The following is an 18,273-nucleotide window of genomic DNA, read 5'->3' on the forward strand; positions in this document are numbered from 1 at the left end:
CTATCTTAACAACATTATCTCACTTTTTACCAGAAAGCAGAAGAGTCTAGAACACCACTGAAGCAGAAGGATCAGGATGAACCAGAGGAGTTGGACTTTCTTTTTGATGAGGAAATGGAACAGATGGATGGTCGTAAAAACACCTTCACTGATTGGTCAGATGAGGATTCAGACTATGAGATTGATGACAGGGACGTGAATAAAATTTTGATTGTAACACAGACACCCCCCTATCTACGCCGTCATCCAGGGGGAGACAGAACAGGCAACCACACTTCCAGGGCAAAGATGAGCTCAGAATTGGCCAAAGTGATCAATGATGGACTATATTACTATGAACAGGACCTATGGACAGAACAGTTTGAACCAGAATATTCTCAGATAAAGGTGAGAATTGGGTTTTATTATCCTATTCCACATAAAATGAATATAATGTAGATGGGACTAAGCAAAGGCCCTGGCTGCATTATTAAAACCTGAACCAATATACTAGTACAAAACTATTTTGCCCACCCACTTATATGAATAAGTGTATCAAGAAAACTTAACCAGAGGGTAGATTCAGAAAGCAGATGTCTACCCTGAGTCTATAGGCATTTCTTTGATGGGGGTCCTTTAATCACCAGTTAACATTCTCACATACATCCTAATACTTAGGAATGCCTTACCTTTTATCTTATCAGATATTATGGGAGATGAATTGTTTACAAATGGATTTATGAATGACAGTTTATGCTTCTGTTTTGGGTGCAGTTTCCTTTTGATTAGTGCTGTTTTCTTTAAAAACCAATAATACTCTCAGATAGTGCAGTGGCTCAGTAGTTAAAGATGCTGACCTTGTCAGCTGGAAAGCTGACAGTCCAGGTTCAAGACCCAGAACACTAAGCGATGAAATGAACTTTCGTCCTTGTTCGGGTTGCTGCCCACCAAGCAGTTCGAAAACATGCAAATGCGATTAGATAGGTAGTTCCAAAGGTGCTTTTTCAAAAGGCAACTGGGCTTTGTTTTCCCTGAAGACATTTTGGTTCTCATCCAAGAAGTTTTCTTCAGTTCTGAACTGAGGAAGCTTCTTGAATGAGAATCTCCATAGACAGATAAATAAGTACCTTTTCGGTGGAAGGTAAGTGTGTTCCGTGTGACTCAGAATAAAGTCATGCAGGCCACGTGATCATGGAAGCATCTTTTGACAAGACTGGCTCCCTTGGCTAAGAAATGGAGATGAACACTGCCTCCTAGAGTTGGAAAAGACACAGAAAACTTTTACCTTATACGTGTGTTTTTTAGCTATTCTGTCTGACAAGCTAGCCATTAACTGTATTTGTAGAGTGCTTTGGAGAGGAAGTTCTACCAATTGTTTCCTACTACTATATAGATTATGATCTTAAGCACGCTTGCCACTTGATCATTCTTGGTTACAGAATATTTGTCTTATCTTTTTTAGGCATGAATGAATGTTAAAGGCTTTTTATCAGCATAGTATATAAGTGGGCAGATATTTCTTTGGGTTTTCCTACAGTGCCGCCTTTGGTCGGCGGACAGCCATTTTCAGGTCCCTCTGGAGATGTTCAATAGGGCTCATCTCAGGGCTCTGGATGGGACACTCTAGGACATTCACAGAGTGATTCCTAAGCCATTCCTGTGTTGCCTTGGCTGTGTGCTTAGAATCATTATCATGTTGGAAAGTGAACCTTTGAGGTCTGAATGATGTGGAACAGGTTTTCATGAGGATATCCTTGTACTTTGTTCCATTCAGCTTTCCCTCAACCTTGACCAGTCTCCCAATCCCTGCTGCTGAAAAACACTCTCCCACAGCATGATGCTGCCACCACCATGCTTCATTGTTAGGATGATATTGGCAGGTGATGAGCAGTGCCTGGATTCCTCCAACGTTTAGAATTGAGGCCAAACAATTCAATCTTGATTTAATCAGACCAGAGAATCTTATTCCTCACAGTCTGAGAGTCCTTCAGGTGCTTTTTTTTTTTTTTTTTTGCAAACTCCAAGTGGGCTATCATGTGTTTTGCACTGAGGAGGGGCCTTGGACTAGCCTCTCGTGTCATAAAGCCCACATTGGTAGAGGGTTGAAGTGAGGACTATCTTTCCAGACATCTGTCCCATCTTCACGCATTGCTCCATTTGAAGTGAGCCAGCTTTTGGAAGAGTGTTGGTTGTGCCAAACTTCTTCCATTTCAGAATTATGGAGGCCACTGTGCTCTTAGGAACCTGCAGCAGAATTTTTATTGCTAATAGCAACTGCCACTTTAGCCTTCCAGGCCTCTTTTATTTTTTATTTTAAATTGACTTGAACACAAGTTCTTTTATGCTCTTCAGAGGAGAAGGGTTCTGTCCCCCCGCTTCTTTCTCCTGCCAAAATAATTCACAGGCACCTGTGAAAACAATTCGTGTCCTTGGTTCTTTATCAGTTTCTGTAAACAAGTTGCAAATCCTTCAGCTACAAAGTTAGTGAAGTCAAATAAGGAAAGAAAAGAGATACGTTGTTTCAAAAACCCCATCTTCTGACCTCCAAGTGGCAGTGTTAATTTTCACCTTCTAATATTTATCTCTGGCTTATAGGGAACAAAGTTCTTTAGATTTCTTTTAGTGTGATTTAATAACAAGTAGTAGGAAGAATTGTTAAAATAAGAAGGAAAGTTTTAATCCAGAAGTTAAAAAATAAAGCAACAAGAAGCAGAAGAAAGAAAATAAATCCGTTCACGTTAAGAGGAGAGATGAAAAACGTTACGAGCACTTCAATCCACAAAAAATAGTTACAAAGAAAAAAAAACTTTCCACAGCGATCCAATTAGGATTATTTTCGCCGCTCAGTTCTTTTGCTTAAGGATCTAATTTGGCTTTAAAGAAACATTTCTTTGGGCAGTCTTTAGCAAAATAGAAAAAATACCTGACCAGATGGACTCACTTTCTCTTTTCACTTCCTTCCTTCCGGAGCGTCCCGATTTCATCAGCCTGGGGGTTGCCTGTTTACCGCCAGCTTGAAACACTTCCCTTGGGTCTATCAGAGATTTTGCGATATCCCTGAAACTAACAAGGCTTTGCCTTCCTGATCACCATCTCTACGGGACGGTTTAGGTCTCAATAGATCATCCAGTGGCAAAAGTGTCAACGACGGTCTCAGAGTATTGAGACCGCACGTTGTGACATTGTGACGTGGCTCCTCCTTCTCAAGCATAGCAAAATTGACAAAAGTGAAGGGGGTCTGAACACTTTCCGAATGCACTGTATGTGATTATATGCATGCCTATTTCTAAATAGAAATTACATTCAGGAATATATTTCTCCGCTAACCTTGAATTTGCAGCCCTATGCTGCTTTATACAGCCCCTTTTCAGTCCTTTTCTGTAAAGCAGATACTTATATCATTCTGTTGCTTTGTTGTTTTGCCCCTCTAATTTTTAGTTGGTGAAGGGATTCTGCCCTTCATGTGGAGAAATCCATCTGATGGGTAGCCCTTTCGCTGTCAAAGAGGCTGGCTGAAAAAGATCTCTCCCAAATCTAAGCAGAATTTGGCTCAGACCATTTGCAGCCAGTCTGCAGAAATGAGAGCATTCCTGTTTGTTCAGTCCTGTTGTAATTTTGAATGGTTCCTGAACCATTGGTTGTTTAAAAAAGGACTACCTGTAATTGGTGTAAATCCTAACGCTAACTAAAGTACTTTCTACTTGTACTTTTGGAAATATGGGAGAAGATGCTAAATTAAAAGTCCAAGGTACCATTTTCTGTAGTAAAGTTTGCTGGGATAAATGGATTGGGCGACTGAAGTTTTGGTGGGAGTAGTTAATTTATTTCATAATAGGTATTGAGCCATCTTCAAAATTGGAAATGTAAAACAAAGAAGATGATTTTTGCTAGCCACAATATTGATTGAGTAAGACACATGGTACTAAATTGGCTTAGTAAATTTGGAAGCTCTTATAATATTTATGGGCTTAAAAGAGATAATTGGATCTAGAATTAAAATTTGTGGTGCTCAACAGAATTCACTTGGGTTTTCCGGTGGTCACTAAAGGTACTAATTTGGAGCAGATCAAAATAGTTCTTTAAGATAATTCTTGGGTTGCAATAGCAATTTGGACCAGAATTTCTGTCACTAAGCAATGCAGCTGTGAAGTACAATGTTATCGCTTAGTGATGACATTCCAAGTTATTATCCTAATACCAGGATTACATGAATTGTTAAGTGGGAAGAGTCAAGAATCCCAGACAAGGAATGTGGGTGATGTGCGGTTGTGTGTGTTTGCCATGAGCAGGTGTTACAGAGTGCACAGGTGCTAAAGAGTGCAAGCCAGCTAGCAGGAGTTGCAGGCAAGGAGATGCTAGGAAGGAGGGCAGAATGGGGTGCTGTGGAGGACGAGATTGCTGGGATCTCGTCTTCTGTAGCAAGGCTCCTCGGGAGAAAAAGTAGCTAGAACAAGTCATGGGAGCAATTTGTGACTTTCCCTGCCAACTTCCAAATTCTGTTTGCTGTGGACAGCTGGCAGGGAAATAATGATCACCTTAACTGCAGGAGGCTGCAACCATCATATGTGCGAGCTGGTTGCCATATGCCTGAATTGTGATCACACAAGTGCATGGGGGTTTTGATGGCATGGACTGGACCAATCCTATATACTTTCAGTGCCTTTGTAACTATGAACTGAAAAAGTGGTTGTAATCTGAGGATTACCTATATTGCTTACCAGAGATAGCAGTAGGATTCTTAGAATAAACAGCAGACTTTTGCAGCACTTCTCTATTACTCCTAGCTTGATAAAAAAAAATTCAGCGGTGAATACAGGAAGATTTGTAGATTACTTTGTGGCATATTATCTGAGGATGTTTATACTAAAAGGCAATACAGAATTGTTAGATAGTTGTGGGCTCAATAAAATTTAATTGGATAATTGTATTTGAGTGAGAGAAAGGCATTAAATTGTCAATTTTGTATGTGATCTTTCCTTAGTCAGTTGCTTCTGAAACTTCTCAGTTCCTGAATGTGACTCTAAAGATGAGCTGTCTGAGCATGGAAAAAATTGTTAAAATAATGTGAAGAGGAAGTCAGAATGTTATTTTCATGAACTCCTTTTATTACATTAAAAAGTATATTATCTCTGATGTATATGAATGGGAAACAGACATCCAAAAATGAATATTTGTCACAATTACATTGATTTTAGTCTTATGTGGAATTCCTTAACTAAACTGTACACAAAAGTTTTGATTTGAAATTCTGATGATTTTCTTACACTGAGATGGTGAGGTACATCACTGTTGATATTTTGAAACTCTATTCTTGATAGTCACCTATTTAGGGGCCCACTTTCTATTTTCCCAATTTACCTAGATTTTTGTGAGGGTTTCACGCTGCTTTGCTAGACATAAAGTGCAAATCTCTTCTTGTCATGTATTTTAATTTTCATTTGTGATCTTTTGAAATGTAGCAAGAAGTAGAAAACTTCAAGAAGGTGAATATGATCACCAGAGAGCAGTTTGACACACTTACCCCTGAGCCTCCTGTTGATCCAAATCAAGAAGTTCCCCCAGGACCACCCAGGTTCCAGCAAGGTAAAGGTTTTCACAGACTCACCTATTAAACAAATTTCAGTAGGTGTCTTCCACATAGGATCTTTTGACAAACATTTAGTCTTCTCTGCTGTATTTTTAAGCTGCTGCTCTCTGGTTTTCTTCTTCTTCTTCTTTGCTTGTAAAGCATCTAGAAGATCTTCCTATTTCATTTTATTGTTTATCAAATTAATATGCCTGCCATCTTACACAAGATGACCTTGAGCAGCGTACACTAAAATTTTATTTATTTCAGGGCACAAATCCATCATTTTATACTTGCTTTTAAAAACTTTGTTGCTTTCACTTTTTTCTTAAAGGGAATTGGAAAGCACAATTTTTGAGCATGGATGCTGTTTTTTAAAAATTATCTGTATAAACATAGTTTAATCATTACTATTTTTTTCATTGTAGTTCCAACCGATGCTCTGGCAAATAAACTCTTTGGTGTGCCCGAACCTTCAACCATTGCCCGATCTTTGCCAACAACTGTGCCAGAATCCCCAAACTACCGCAATGCAAGAACTCCTCGGACCCCTCGTACTCCTCAATTGAAAGACCCCACACAGACGCCTCGATTTTACCCAGTGGTTAAGGAAGGCAGATTGATAGACGCCAAGGTAAGGCCTGTGCACCAGCTCCTTCTATATGTCTGTCGATATTGGGTATCTCTCGACTCAGCTAGAATTCTTTGTGAACTTTTAGTGTTCATACAGAATCTGTCATGTGCTCCTTCTATTTCTTACAGACACCCCGGAAAAGGAAAACACGGCACAGTTCAAATCCCCCAATGGAGTGTCACGTTGGTTGGGTGATGGATTCTCGGGAGCATAGACCTCGAACAGCATCCATCAGGTAGTAAAAGGCATAATGATTTTCATTGAAGTTGAAGAACAAAAGATTGAGAGATCCTACTGAAGAAACTGTATGAGTTTCTCTTCTTCCTCATAAGTCAATGCCCTCTTTACTCAGAATAATTCCTTAATTAGCAATTAAGACTTTTTCAGAAAAAGCTTGTCAGATTGACGTCTGATTGACTGTAATGTGTCTGTATTTGCTTCTGGACATTTGAGCAGTTGGTTTTTATATTGACACATTGTTTTTCAAAATTTATCTAGTTCCAGTCCTTCAGAAGGCACCCCTGCTATAGGCAGCTATGGCTGCACCCCACAGTCATTGCCTAAGTTCCAGCATCCTTCCCACGAACTCCTGAAAGAAAATGGCTTCACACAACATGTCTACCACAAGTATCGCCGGCGCTGCCTTAATGGTGAATTGTGTAGATACTGCTGAACTTGTCATGTGTTTGATTTTTGTGCAGGTTATTGTGAATAGAGTAAGCAGTTTTCCTAATATCTTGGCCAAATTTAGCTTCTTGGCAGTGATATTCTTTGCAAACCTTCATTATTGTTTGAAGTAATAATCTGTAGACCAAATTTGCATGTAGTGCAATAAGCTTTGCTTACTTTGAATTGGAGGGGAAAAAAACTCTGTTCTGCATAGTTTTCTGTTCACTTGTACAAAGCTATAGACAAGCATGTAGTTTCATCACTTCTAATTGGTGTGGGCTAATTGGTGTGGGCTAATTGGTGTGGGCCTTTTTGAAGATAAAGTTTCCATCCATTTAAAGCTAGTCTTCTTCCATTCATTATATAATGTCATTTAATATTAAAATCCTTTGGCTGCCTTTATAAATGACATTGCTACAGAATTTCTCTATCTGGCTTCAAGAGCCAAAGCCCAGGCATTCAGCAGATTCTTAATTTTGTGTATAACAGAAACATAATGATGGGGAGAGTGTGTATTTTGACTTTAGGATGAAGTGAAATATTTTAATTGGCATGCACTTTAAAATAGTTCCTAAGAATTTTCTTCTTTGTTCTTACCCAGAACGGAAACGACTGGGCATTGGCCAGTCCCAAGAAATGAATACTCTCTTTAGATTCTGGTCATTTTTCCTTCGGGATCACTTTAACAAGAAAATGTATGAGGAATTTAAGCAACTGTCTCTGGAGGATGCAAAGGAAGGGTACAGGTAGGTTCAAATCTGTTTATTGCATCATTATAGTGGGAATTTTAAGTATAGAAAAGGGGGCACACAGATTAATTTTGGCTTTAGTAACAAAATATGGTGATAGCCCTTAAAGGGATATTAGATGGATAATTTGTCTGATTTGATCAAATAAACTCTTGTAAAAAAAATAGCATCTGAAGTAAGTAGTGGTGTTACAAATAGTATGGTCTTGCAGGTATGGACTGGAGTGCCTCTTCAGATATTACAGTTATGGACTGGAGAAAAAATTCCGGCCTGACATATTTAAAGATTTTCAAGAAGAAACTATAAGAGATTTTGAGGCTGGTAAGTGATTTTTTTTTCTGGTAGCACATAACAGTGGCTGATATGTCAGGGAATTTTTATGCCAATGAATTGTGGGACATTTTTCCAATAATTGTGCAATCTTTCTTTAGAGTAAATAGTTGGAGTTTTGATTACACTGTGATTCCAAAACTATAGTATGAAAGGACATTTTAAGTACTATGCTTAGGAAGAACTCTCGAAAAGTCATGAATACTGGGAGAAGTTCCTGACTTCTGTAGCTAAGATTACTTTTAGCTATATGCTCTTTTGTCTTAAGTAACGAGAGGGCCAACTGCTTTCTTGTCCCCTTTGTCTCTTTCCCACCCCGCACCCCCACCTATGTGTAGCTAATAAAAAGTCTGTTGTATCTTGATACGTTTTTGTCAGTAATATTTGCTGAAATGAAATTGTTATTGCTTCCTATGTCTATGTTAGATAAGACTTATTCTTAGTTTTTTGTCCCTTATTAATAGGCCAGCTTTATGGGCTTGAAAAATTTTGGGCTTTCCTAAAATATTCCAAAGCCAAAAACTTGGACATTGACAGTAAATTGCAAGAATACCTCAGCAAATTCCGCCGCCTTGAAGACTTCAGAGTTGATGTGGGTACAAATTGCGGTTTCTTCCTTGTAATACAAATATTTCTAATGGTTGTGTTTTCTCCAATGTTTATGGCTTTTTCAGGCACAGAGTAGGTTAATAATAATAATGTGTTTGAAATAATATGAAGTGATAGGAAAATTCTGCTTATAGATTAATTGCAATCACTGCCTAAGTGACTTTGGGCCTGACACAATCTCAGCCAACCCACTTTATAAGATTGTTGCTGTGAGATAAAAAAGGCAAAATTAGGTTTTACTGCTAGCTGGTCACAAGTTATGATCTCTGTCTGATGATTCACTTAATGACTGGCAAAAATTTGTAAAATCATGTGCAGTCGCATGATGTCACATTTAAGTGCCACACTACCTAATAACAAAATTTCCAATCCCTATTGTGCTTGTAAGCTAAGGACTATGTATGAAAATGGCAAGATAAAATATATATTAATAAATATATTAATTAAAAACACTATGAAAAATCAATATCTATCTTTGGGAAGGATTGAGTGGGGGATAAAAATGCCAAGTGCAGTCTAACAGCTGGTTGACTTTGCATTAAACCATAGTAATAGTAAAAAGTAACAGCCAGTTTGATCTAGTGGTTAAAGCATCAGGCTAGAGATTATGAGTTCTACTTCCACTTTAGGCATGAAAACCAGCTGGGTGGCTTTGGACCAGTCACTTTCCCTCAGCCCATGACATCAGGCTCAGGCAACAAGCCAGATTTGGTCAATTCCTGTCCAATCAATGGATCAAAATGTGATTAATTTGAGAGAAAAAAGCCAATCCTACACTTGCATAAAAGTGCTAAGCAGAAAAAAATAATAAAAATAATATATTATTTTTAAAAATAATAGCCTGGTCATATATGAAAATCTTCAGATAATTGTGAATGAAGGTATGGATATTAAGAGTAGAAACTAGAATTGGAAACTATATTTTGAAGTGGAGTACCACTCCTGAGGGCTCATTCTAGCTTGTCCAGTTCAGACATGGCAAAGTTGAGTGCTGCAGGTCACTACCCTCGTTGATTTTCCCCTAAAGTTTTTTTTTTTTTGGCTAAATGACACTAAAATCTTCCCCTTAACATTTCAAAGTAGAATGAAAATATTTTAAGATCTCAGTTTTGAAAGTGTAGGCCATGCAATAAGGAAAGATGGGGCTTTGAGGTACTATTACTTTTTAAAAATACTGTAACAAAGCTCTATATATTTCTCTCTCCCTCTCCCTCTCTCCCTCCCTCTGTCTCCCTCCCCCTCCCTCCCTCCCTCTCTTTCTCTGTGTGTTGTGTGTGTGTGTATAAATCATGAATCTTGAAGCAATATTGAAATGCTACATAAATTGGTCTAACGGCTTTTTTTCTCATTTCAGCCTCCTATAGGGGAAGAAGGTAGCCACAAGAGATATGCTGCAACCATAGGAGTAGATGGAAGGAAGCGATATCCATCGCAGTCTTCTAGCAAGACTGTTGGCCATACTCCATCCAATCAAATGTCTGCCTCATCCAGCCAAGACCCCAACACATCAAGCCAGGAAGATGCCAAAAACCTGAGCCAGCCACATGCAGTTTCCACAGCCACAGTGGAAACCCAAACAGTGGGGAAGTAGACATACTAGAACTACCAGTGGAAAAGGGGGCAGGGAGTTGGAATGTCAAAGTCCAAGACCAGGCTGCTTTCGGGAGGTGGGGCTATACAGTGCATATGATTTCTCTTGTTGGCTGGAAAAACAAGATGATCCAAGTTGAATGCATCTTTTTCCTCGCTGTGATTAAGTCATTGATTGGAGCCAGACCTTCACATTTTCATTTCTTAGCGCCTTTCAGGGTTAGGTTGGGTTGGGAAAGGGGAGATTTTTATAAATATAAATATTATATATATATATTATATATATATATATATCAAGTTTTAAATTATTGATAGAAGTTTGTTTGGATAAACCAAAATTACTCTGCATCATGCAGCCTCACAATCCAGCTCCTCCTCCTCCCTCTGAACACTTAACAACTATGCAGCCCACTTGGTAAGCTGGAAGTTTGGATTGAACAATGTAGTGTTATTTGGAGAACTAGCCTTTGGCTTTCCACGTTCAGCAGGCATCGCCCCTTCTGGATATAGCAATGCACAAGAGGAGCTTCTGCTACGATCACCACCACTTCTGTTGTGGCTCCCTCTATGCTGCTCATCTTTTCCATCAGACACCTACGACTGGAAATGAACCAAAGGACCCTGGCTGAAAGTGGGCCACTTACATTGGGCTTGCCCAGTTCTTTTGCGTGATGGGTAGAACATACACTTGCACAGTGTCTCCCCTCGCATAGGAATGCTTATAAGACTTGGCTAAAACAGCTTTCACATAAAAAAAAAACACAAAACACAAAAAACTTGTTTAAAAAAATCTGTTTCTTTTGCTTCCTTCCTTCAAAATTAATAAGTTGCCTTATTGTGGAGTTGGGAACTTGTAGGCATCCCTGCCTTGAGCATTTTGGGAAAATGGCATCTTGGGAATCAGCCAGACTGTGATATATTTCTGTTTCCTGTTCAGTGACTCTTGTCTGCAGTAGCTGATGACTGTCTTCCCTTTAACCCAGCTGTGATCTGCATCAACTGGAACAATATTGTTGAGATCTAGCTGAATGTTGGTTCACGCCACACGAACAGCTTCTCTCCAGAGCAGGGGGATACTGGGGCACTTCAGCCTGCAACTTCTGCTATTGTGTAGTTGATGCTGATGTATGTGTATCAACTGTTTTAGTGTCCTTTCTGCTACAACTGCATCTGCCATTGCTTCACTTAGACTTCCAGGTGCACCGCCATTTTTCTCTCTCCCACCAGGACAGGCCAAGATCTCATTTGTTGTTTCATGAAAACTTCCTATTCCAGGATAGGCAGGCAGTTGCACCAGGAAAAGAGTAATACAGAGAGTGAGGATCTAAAGGCATGCATCCTTGCTTTTCATCCATATGGTTGAAGAATGTGTTCACAGGAAAACAGCTTTTATCCTAAGCAAAGTAGGATTTTTATGTCCAATCATTTCTGAATTTGAGGTAGCTTACTCGTGTTGATTACTTGCACAGGATTCCCTTTCTGTGTTCTTTCTAATAATAACTATGATAATCTGCCTTCCTTCCCTGGAATGACCATGTAGCCAAGGATGCTGCTGTTTAGACTGTTGGCTAGCATCACACGTACAGACACACAAAAAAAATATCACTTGATGAATTGGAACCACATCTGTGTCACTCCACTTTATACAAAGCACCAAGCTTACCTTGGCTGCTATTGGGCTAACTGCTGGAACTTTCAGAGGCTATTCGCATGGCTGAAATTATGTAGAAAACAGCTGTCCTGAACTATTGGTGTGAACAGCAGAGAAGGAAATACATGCTATATCATGTTTCTGACAACCCGGTTTGTTTCTCCCTGCATTTTGTTAACTTTCCTAATGTATTATTGGTGTTTTGCAGAAAAATCAGTAGGGGGAGGAAGGTCAATATGCCACTCCTGCTTACCATAGAGCTCCAAAAGTGGATAAATGGTAATAAAAGGGTGCAATACTGTTTATGTGGTCCTATGTACTATGGCTTAAGTTAAAACAGTCCTCTTCTTCCCCCTCCTCGGTAAAGCATGTGCAGAGGGCCTTTCTGTAATGCTGAGAATTGATATCTCCATTCCCTGCACCTCATACATGTAGAACAAGTGAGGCAAGGCATACTACATCTTTTCTGTGAATTCTTATGCCAGAACTGTCAGATATCTTGGCTATTTCCACATTTTAGAGTCCATGTTTCAGGTGTATCCTTGATATTAACACTGCTGGAAAGTACTTTTGTGAGACAATAACAGACCTTAAGTTTCCGCAGTTAGTCGTTTGGAGCAAATACGCGTTAATTTAGTGTTTCAGGGAGTGTGATATTAGGGCGGTTCATTGATTTATAACCTCTTGTGGATGGTTTGGTACTAAATACATAGATAACTAAGGAGATGGGACTTTCTGCTTAGGATTAGTACTGCCTGATGTTACTCTTTTTAGCTGTATCAAGCTTGCTTTAATGGGAGTTTGCCACAGAGTATTCATGAGTGATAGTGCAATGGCCACATAAAGCACACCCTATGGCTCTAGCATGACTGAATAGCATCAGGGTATTGCTTTCTTTCTTTGCTGTGTCACTTGTTATAACAAACCTTCATCTTGTCATTAAGGCATGAGAAATGAAAATGAGCATTCCACTGTTTTCACCATGTGCAATTTACATTGTGATACTGCTGAGTATGCTGCATTAGGAGAACCATGCTAAAATGGAACTAACAGTTGGGAATACCGTGGCCATTTCATGAATTGGCTGAAATCCTTATCACCCCAGGATTTCAATAAGCAGATGGACTGGAATGTCTGTATTTTCATTAGGACTATTGCAACTACAAGATATGCTGCCACATAGTGGTCATCAGTAATTTTTGCCATGCAAACCTTGTAAACCTAAGTATCATAGTTGCAACATGAAATAAAGCATACCTTTGGGAACTATGAGATAGAAGCAAGTGCTTATATGTCAAAACCAATGGATATTTGTTCAAAAGCATTCTTAAAAGTAATTCTGGATATTTATTCTAGCTAACCCTGAAGAATTGGGCTCCTCTGAATGTGAATGCTGCTATGTGGTTATACAAACATCATTTTTGCAAATTTTAAGATGAGCACTAAGGCAGTAATAGATTGTAGGAGAAGAAAAATGATGATTAAAAATCTGTGTACCTGTAAGAATGAAAGAACCTAAGAATGCCACATGATTTTTATCAATCTGACAATGTTACAGGTTGGACTGTATAAACGTTTACTGGTTGAGAGAAGTTATTTATCACTGAAAGAAGGTTTGGGAAGATTTACCGATGACAGACTCTTGCACCAGTTTAGAAAGACATCGGTAGAACATGTTGTAGTCATGTAATTATAGGCTACCCATAGGTCAGAAGGCATCACATCAATCCTATAAATAGAAGAGATTGCTTTGGCAAAAATAGGCTCGAATACCTTGTTGGGAAGTGAGTGGATGTTAATAAAATTGTGAGTATCCTATGCTCTCGTAACATGCGGAAGTACCTTCTGGGAACAGAGGCTTTCAGTTGGGATTTAGAAGCGTTCTGTGGTTTCCCAATGTCTGAGTTTACTAAATCTGAGAAAGTTTTTGTTTCCCTGGTGCAAAGCAAAAGGCATTTTAAAAATAACTTTGGTCATTCTGGATAGGTCTAAATTTTTATGGTCAGGTAGAAGAAGTTGAAATCTGGCTTAGAATAGACAGGAAAGTAAGTGACCTTTATTACGTGTTGGTGCTGTCATGTCTCTACCCCTTTTTGTTCCTCACAATTCCAGTTATATAGTGCAAAGATTTGTATTTGCCTTTCTTGCTCCTGGTAGCTTGATTGTACTATTAATACACAACACCAAAACCTTAGAGTGCTGCCATGCATTTTTGTTTGTTTACTTGTTTAAACAGGACTGGGATGGGAGTTATTTATGCCTTGCTTATTTTCTTTCATTAAGCAATCAAATGTGTTAATACAACAAATTCTGGTCTTCTCTGTCTATCCATATCAATTTTCTAAACCTTAGATTTGTCAAATGATTAGAAAGGTTTAAGAGGGAATGTGTAGTTAGTATTGTTAGATGCCTCCATCTTTAAAAAATCAGTTTCAAATAAGTGGTTTATTGTGGGTGGGAGAGTTCATCTCAGCAACATGGGTTTGGACACTTTTTTAAAATAAATCTAGAGATACCTTTTCTGCTAGTTTACATTTTCACTTTCTGAAGACACTTGAACATAGGACCGACTTATCTGTGATGAGCATATTCTATGACTGGATACATGAAAAGGGCATGGGCTTAACCATTCCTGTTTGGTTTTACAGATTTTGTTCTTCCAAGTCTGGCCCTCTAAAACCCTCCTTTTCTTTGGTGACATTATTTTTGCATGTATTCATCTTCACAGAAATGGCTCATATATTTTTGGTTATTATTGTTGTCTTTTCCACATTCTGTATCATGGTACAAGAAAATGGCTTGGGCCACTGAGATCCCACAGCTAAGGATATGATGTCCTTGGTTTGAGCTTTTGCCCTCCAAGACCACTTTCTGATAATAGCATTTATGTGACATGCCTGGAACAGGCATGGCCAAATCTTTCCCCTCAAAATTGTTGGCTTGGTTCCTGCAGTAGTGCACAACTATGATGTTTGGAGTTTCATTGGTGGGAAGTCTGTATTAAGCTGCTGAAAGTGTTGGATGAACAATCTGGTAAATGCACCATGATTGTTTTGTACACAGGTGAAACTCTCTCACAGTAGAAAAGAAAATCTGGTATACCTGCTTTCCATGAGCAGGATGCATAAGTGTGTGTGCTTGCTGCTAAAGACAAACCAAATAAGAGTTTGTATTCACTTTCAGCTATATTTATTCTTGGGAAAATCTTTAAAACAACTGTTACCATATATCACCTGGGAGGAAAATATCTTAATATAGCCTACCATGCACAATCCCATCTCCTGTTAATAGTATATAATTCTTGACCCATGTGCTAGGATCATCACATTGGGAGGGGGGAAAGGAAGAGGAAAAATTGTAAAATACTTGAATGAGAGCCTGTATTATAAACAGTAATATTATTCAGAGTATCTGCTTTATAGGCTGATGTGACTCATTATTCTAGTAGTGCTTTTAGTCCTTTGTAATTTGTGGTAATTATGCTTTTTCCTTTTTAATACAAAAATGTATAAAAATAAAAAGCTCAAAAGACCATGTAGTTTCATTTTCATTGCTTTGACTGCATTCACCGTTCTGTGCCTGTTGTGGAAATCCATCCTCCTATCCTGATCATATCTTCCATAGGAAAGGACACTTGATACAGTGTTGTCAGGTAAGAAATTATATTTAATATGAGCTCTAATAGTTCAAGGTTGAATGTCCCCATATACAATTGCTGCAGAATGAATCTTGACTGCCAGACGTTAACTTCAATTATTTTCAAAATTGTCAAAACTTGTGGCAAGCCAGAGACTCAACACTCTTTAGAAATGTTGGTAAAAAGTACTTACAAGAAAGAGTATTTAAGAAAATTCAGAGTAAAAGAAATCTCAATATATCAGTTTCTCTATGAAGATGACAAGTCCTAGTAACACACACACCCACACACCAGATTTGATTCTGCACAACAAGCAAGAATAAATTCGACCAGGGTCCATCAGTTGCCTAGAGTGTGCTAATCTAATAGGCCCAAATTATTTGCAAAAAATTGACAGCATTAATCAGATGAAAAGCAGTGTGAGCAGTCTGACCACAAGAAAGAACTCATGGTAATTTTCAGGTTAGTCATCTGCCCTGAGACAAAAAAGCAAATATAACGTCTAACCCTAAGTATGGGTTAGGCAACAGACCCTCAACACAGGTAGCTCTCAATTTACAACCACTCATTTAGTGACCAATAGAAATTACAAAATTTCTAAATACTTCCTTTTTCAGAGGATTTGCAGCATCCCAATGGTCATGTGATCTAAATTCAGACAGCAACTGACGTGTTTGACAATAGCTATGTTCTGGGGTCAGTCACCTTTTGCACTCTTCTGAGAAGCAACATCAATGAGGAAGCCAGATTAACAACTGTTGCTAATTTAACTGCAGTGATTCACTTAACTGGCAAGAAAGGTAATACAATTGGACAAAACTCTTGCTTGGGCTCAATTGTCATAAGTTGAAGGCTATCTGTAATACGGTAAGTATGCAAGGTTACCATGAACTGAGTCACTCCATATTTACATCTCTAAAATTTAGCGGCCTTGGAGCAATGGAATTGAGCAGTTTGGGTAGGGATGTTCTTGAGCAGCAGGAAAGCCAGTGCATTTAACTGGACCTAGAGACCAACTTCAACCACAAGGTTCTCCCATCCAATTATCTGATTGTATATTAACGTGCACTTGTTGAGTACAATTGTTTAATTGCTCTGATTCAATCTACAGATAGCATAGTCCATCTTGTATTTTCCCATTTTCTCTACTGGATTCTCATAAGAGGATTTATTAATGTCAAAGAACACTGTGTTCACTGCAATCCTGTGGTTAACTAAATTGTTCAAACTGGTTTGGCAAGATTTACTGTTGATAAATCCATGCTGGCTGTTGCAAGACATCTATTATTTTTAAATGCTTATAAACCAAATGTATAATAAGGTATTCTTATATGGTATTCTGCTGATGTGCTGTGGATAATGAGCTGATTGGTACTTAGTTACCCAATTCCTCCTTCCCTTTTAAAAATAATATTTTCTCTTTTCAATCATCTTGTGGTCTACCTGGATTATCCCACTTGCAGATCAGGGATCAAGTTGAAAAGCTTTCTTTCAATTGTTATGTTATACATTGATTGTAAGCATTTATAATAGGTTGAGAGCTATGTTGATTGTAGTTTATAAAAAAATAGTATCTGTTGCCAACTTTTCTTGGGAAGAATGCACTTGCTTGGGGAATTTCTCAATTATTTTCTATAGATAAATTTCCTCTCTGGGAAGCTTTGTTTACATACATGCTACATTCTTTTCACCTTTGAGCACTGCAAAGTACTGCATGGGTCAATCTATCAGTTATTTGACAGTGTACTCACATAAGTTAAAAAGTAAATTGGAGTGATAGAGAGTGAGGTGGGGTAAATAGAGGGCACAGCAGGTTGCTCTCTTCAAATTGGTGCTTGTAACAGCACATCCCCCAGTAAACTTACTTTATGACCAGCACACCACCCAGACACACCACCCAGACACCATTTTGTGAGCATGACCATATGATGTCCTCAAAATTGCTGATCACAATTGCTAAAATATGAGGGTTCTGGATAGAATTACTATTTTTCCCAATAATTTTATTAAAAATATTAAAACAGGTAAAACTAATACAAGAACCCAATACAAAATAAACGTTAAATGTGGAAGAACCTTCCAAAAGGAGATTGTTAGAAAAAGAAACGTTCCTCATTCACAGCAAGTATATTTAATATTAACTTATCACTCTCTTAAAATACAAATACATTTCATTCCATGCAATACCATTTACTATAAACTGATCACTTAAATCTCCAGCTCTCCTTATTAAGCAGCAAAGGTTCAGTAAAAGAACAGAAATGCCTAACAATGTAAGTAGTATATAAATCTATTTAATCTACATCCTACTAATCCTAGTTATTGGGTAAAATTTCTAGGAACCTGAAAAAAATCCATCAGGTTTCAAAAGGGCTTGTTTCACAATACAGTTAATAACTCTTTTGCATGTCTTCAAGTCAGATTTTTAGCAAGTGGATTGTCACTGCCTGCTTCGCAGAGGTGTGACTGGCCCAAAATCGCCAAGCTGATTTCCTGCTTAAAGTGGGGCTGGAATTTAGTCACCCAGTTTTTTCACTTGATGCCTTAACCACCACCCCAGTTTCAGGGCTGACGTAATTCTATGCAATTAGTTCTAGCCTAGATAGGACTGGCTCCTAAAACAAGAATTTTAAATAACTTTACTAGGGTTTACACTTAAGGAAGCATGAATTGACAGCTAGATAAGGAATCCAGTTGTGTGTTTAATATGGGCACAAAGCACTATCTTCTCTTCCTAGGGATATGGCCCCGCGCAATTCAATGGATCTTGTAAATGGATCTTTACCCACGCAAACTTGAGGTAGACAGTTTTATCTCCTGTAATGTACTAGAAGAGGACATCGTTTACTTCTATGGATG

At 38.4% G+C, this 18,273-nt stretch overlaps 1 protein-coding gene across 4 annotated transcripts in view; it reads left to right on the forward strand.

Annotated features, from left to right (window-relative positions):
- LARP1 (La ribonucleoprotein 1, translational regulator) overlaps window positions 1–15,309 on the forward strand; it is an 89,374-nt gene extending 74,065 nt beyond the window's left edge. For all 4 annotated transcript variants that reach the window (XM_032212170.1, XM_032212172.1, XM_032212171.1 and 1 more), the window contains 9 exons: window positions 34–387; window positions 5,439–5,562; window positions 5,974–6,179; window positions 6,308–6,414; window positions 6,678–6,829; window positions 7,450–7,594; window positions 7,809–7,918; window positions 8,392–8,519; window positions 9,891–15,309. In XM_032212170.1, coding sequence (XP_032068061.1) covers window positions 34–387; window positions 5,439–5,562; window positions 5,974–6,179; window positions 6,308–6,414; window positions 6,678–6,829; window positions 7,450–7,594; window positions 7,809–7,918; window positions 8,392–8,519; window positions 9,891–10,127 — 1,563 coding nt within the window. In that variant the 3' untranslated portion in view covers window positions 10,128–15,309. The remainder of the gene's footprint in view (window positions 1–33; window positions 388–5,438; window positions 5,563–5,973; window positions 6,180–6,307; window positions 6,415–6,677; window positions 6,830–7,449; window positions 7,595–7,808; window positions 7,919–8,391; window positions 8,520–9,890) is intronic.
- The last annotated feature ends 2,964 nt before the right edge of the window (window positions 15,310–18,273 follow it).

This window comes from Thamnophis elegans, chromosome 2 (genome assembly GCF_009769535.1).
Source record: "Thamnophis elegans isolate rThaEle1 chromosome 2, rThaEle1.pri, whole genome shotgun sequence".
NCBI classification, from domain to species: domain Eukaryota; kingdom Metazoa; phylum Chordata; class Lepidosauria; order Squamata; family Colubridae; genus Thamnophis; species Thamnophis elegans.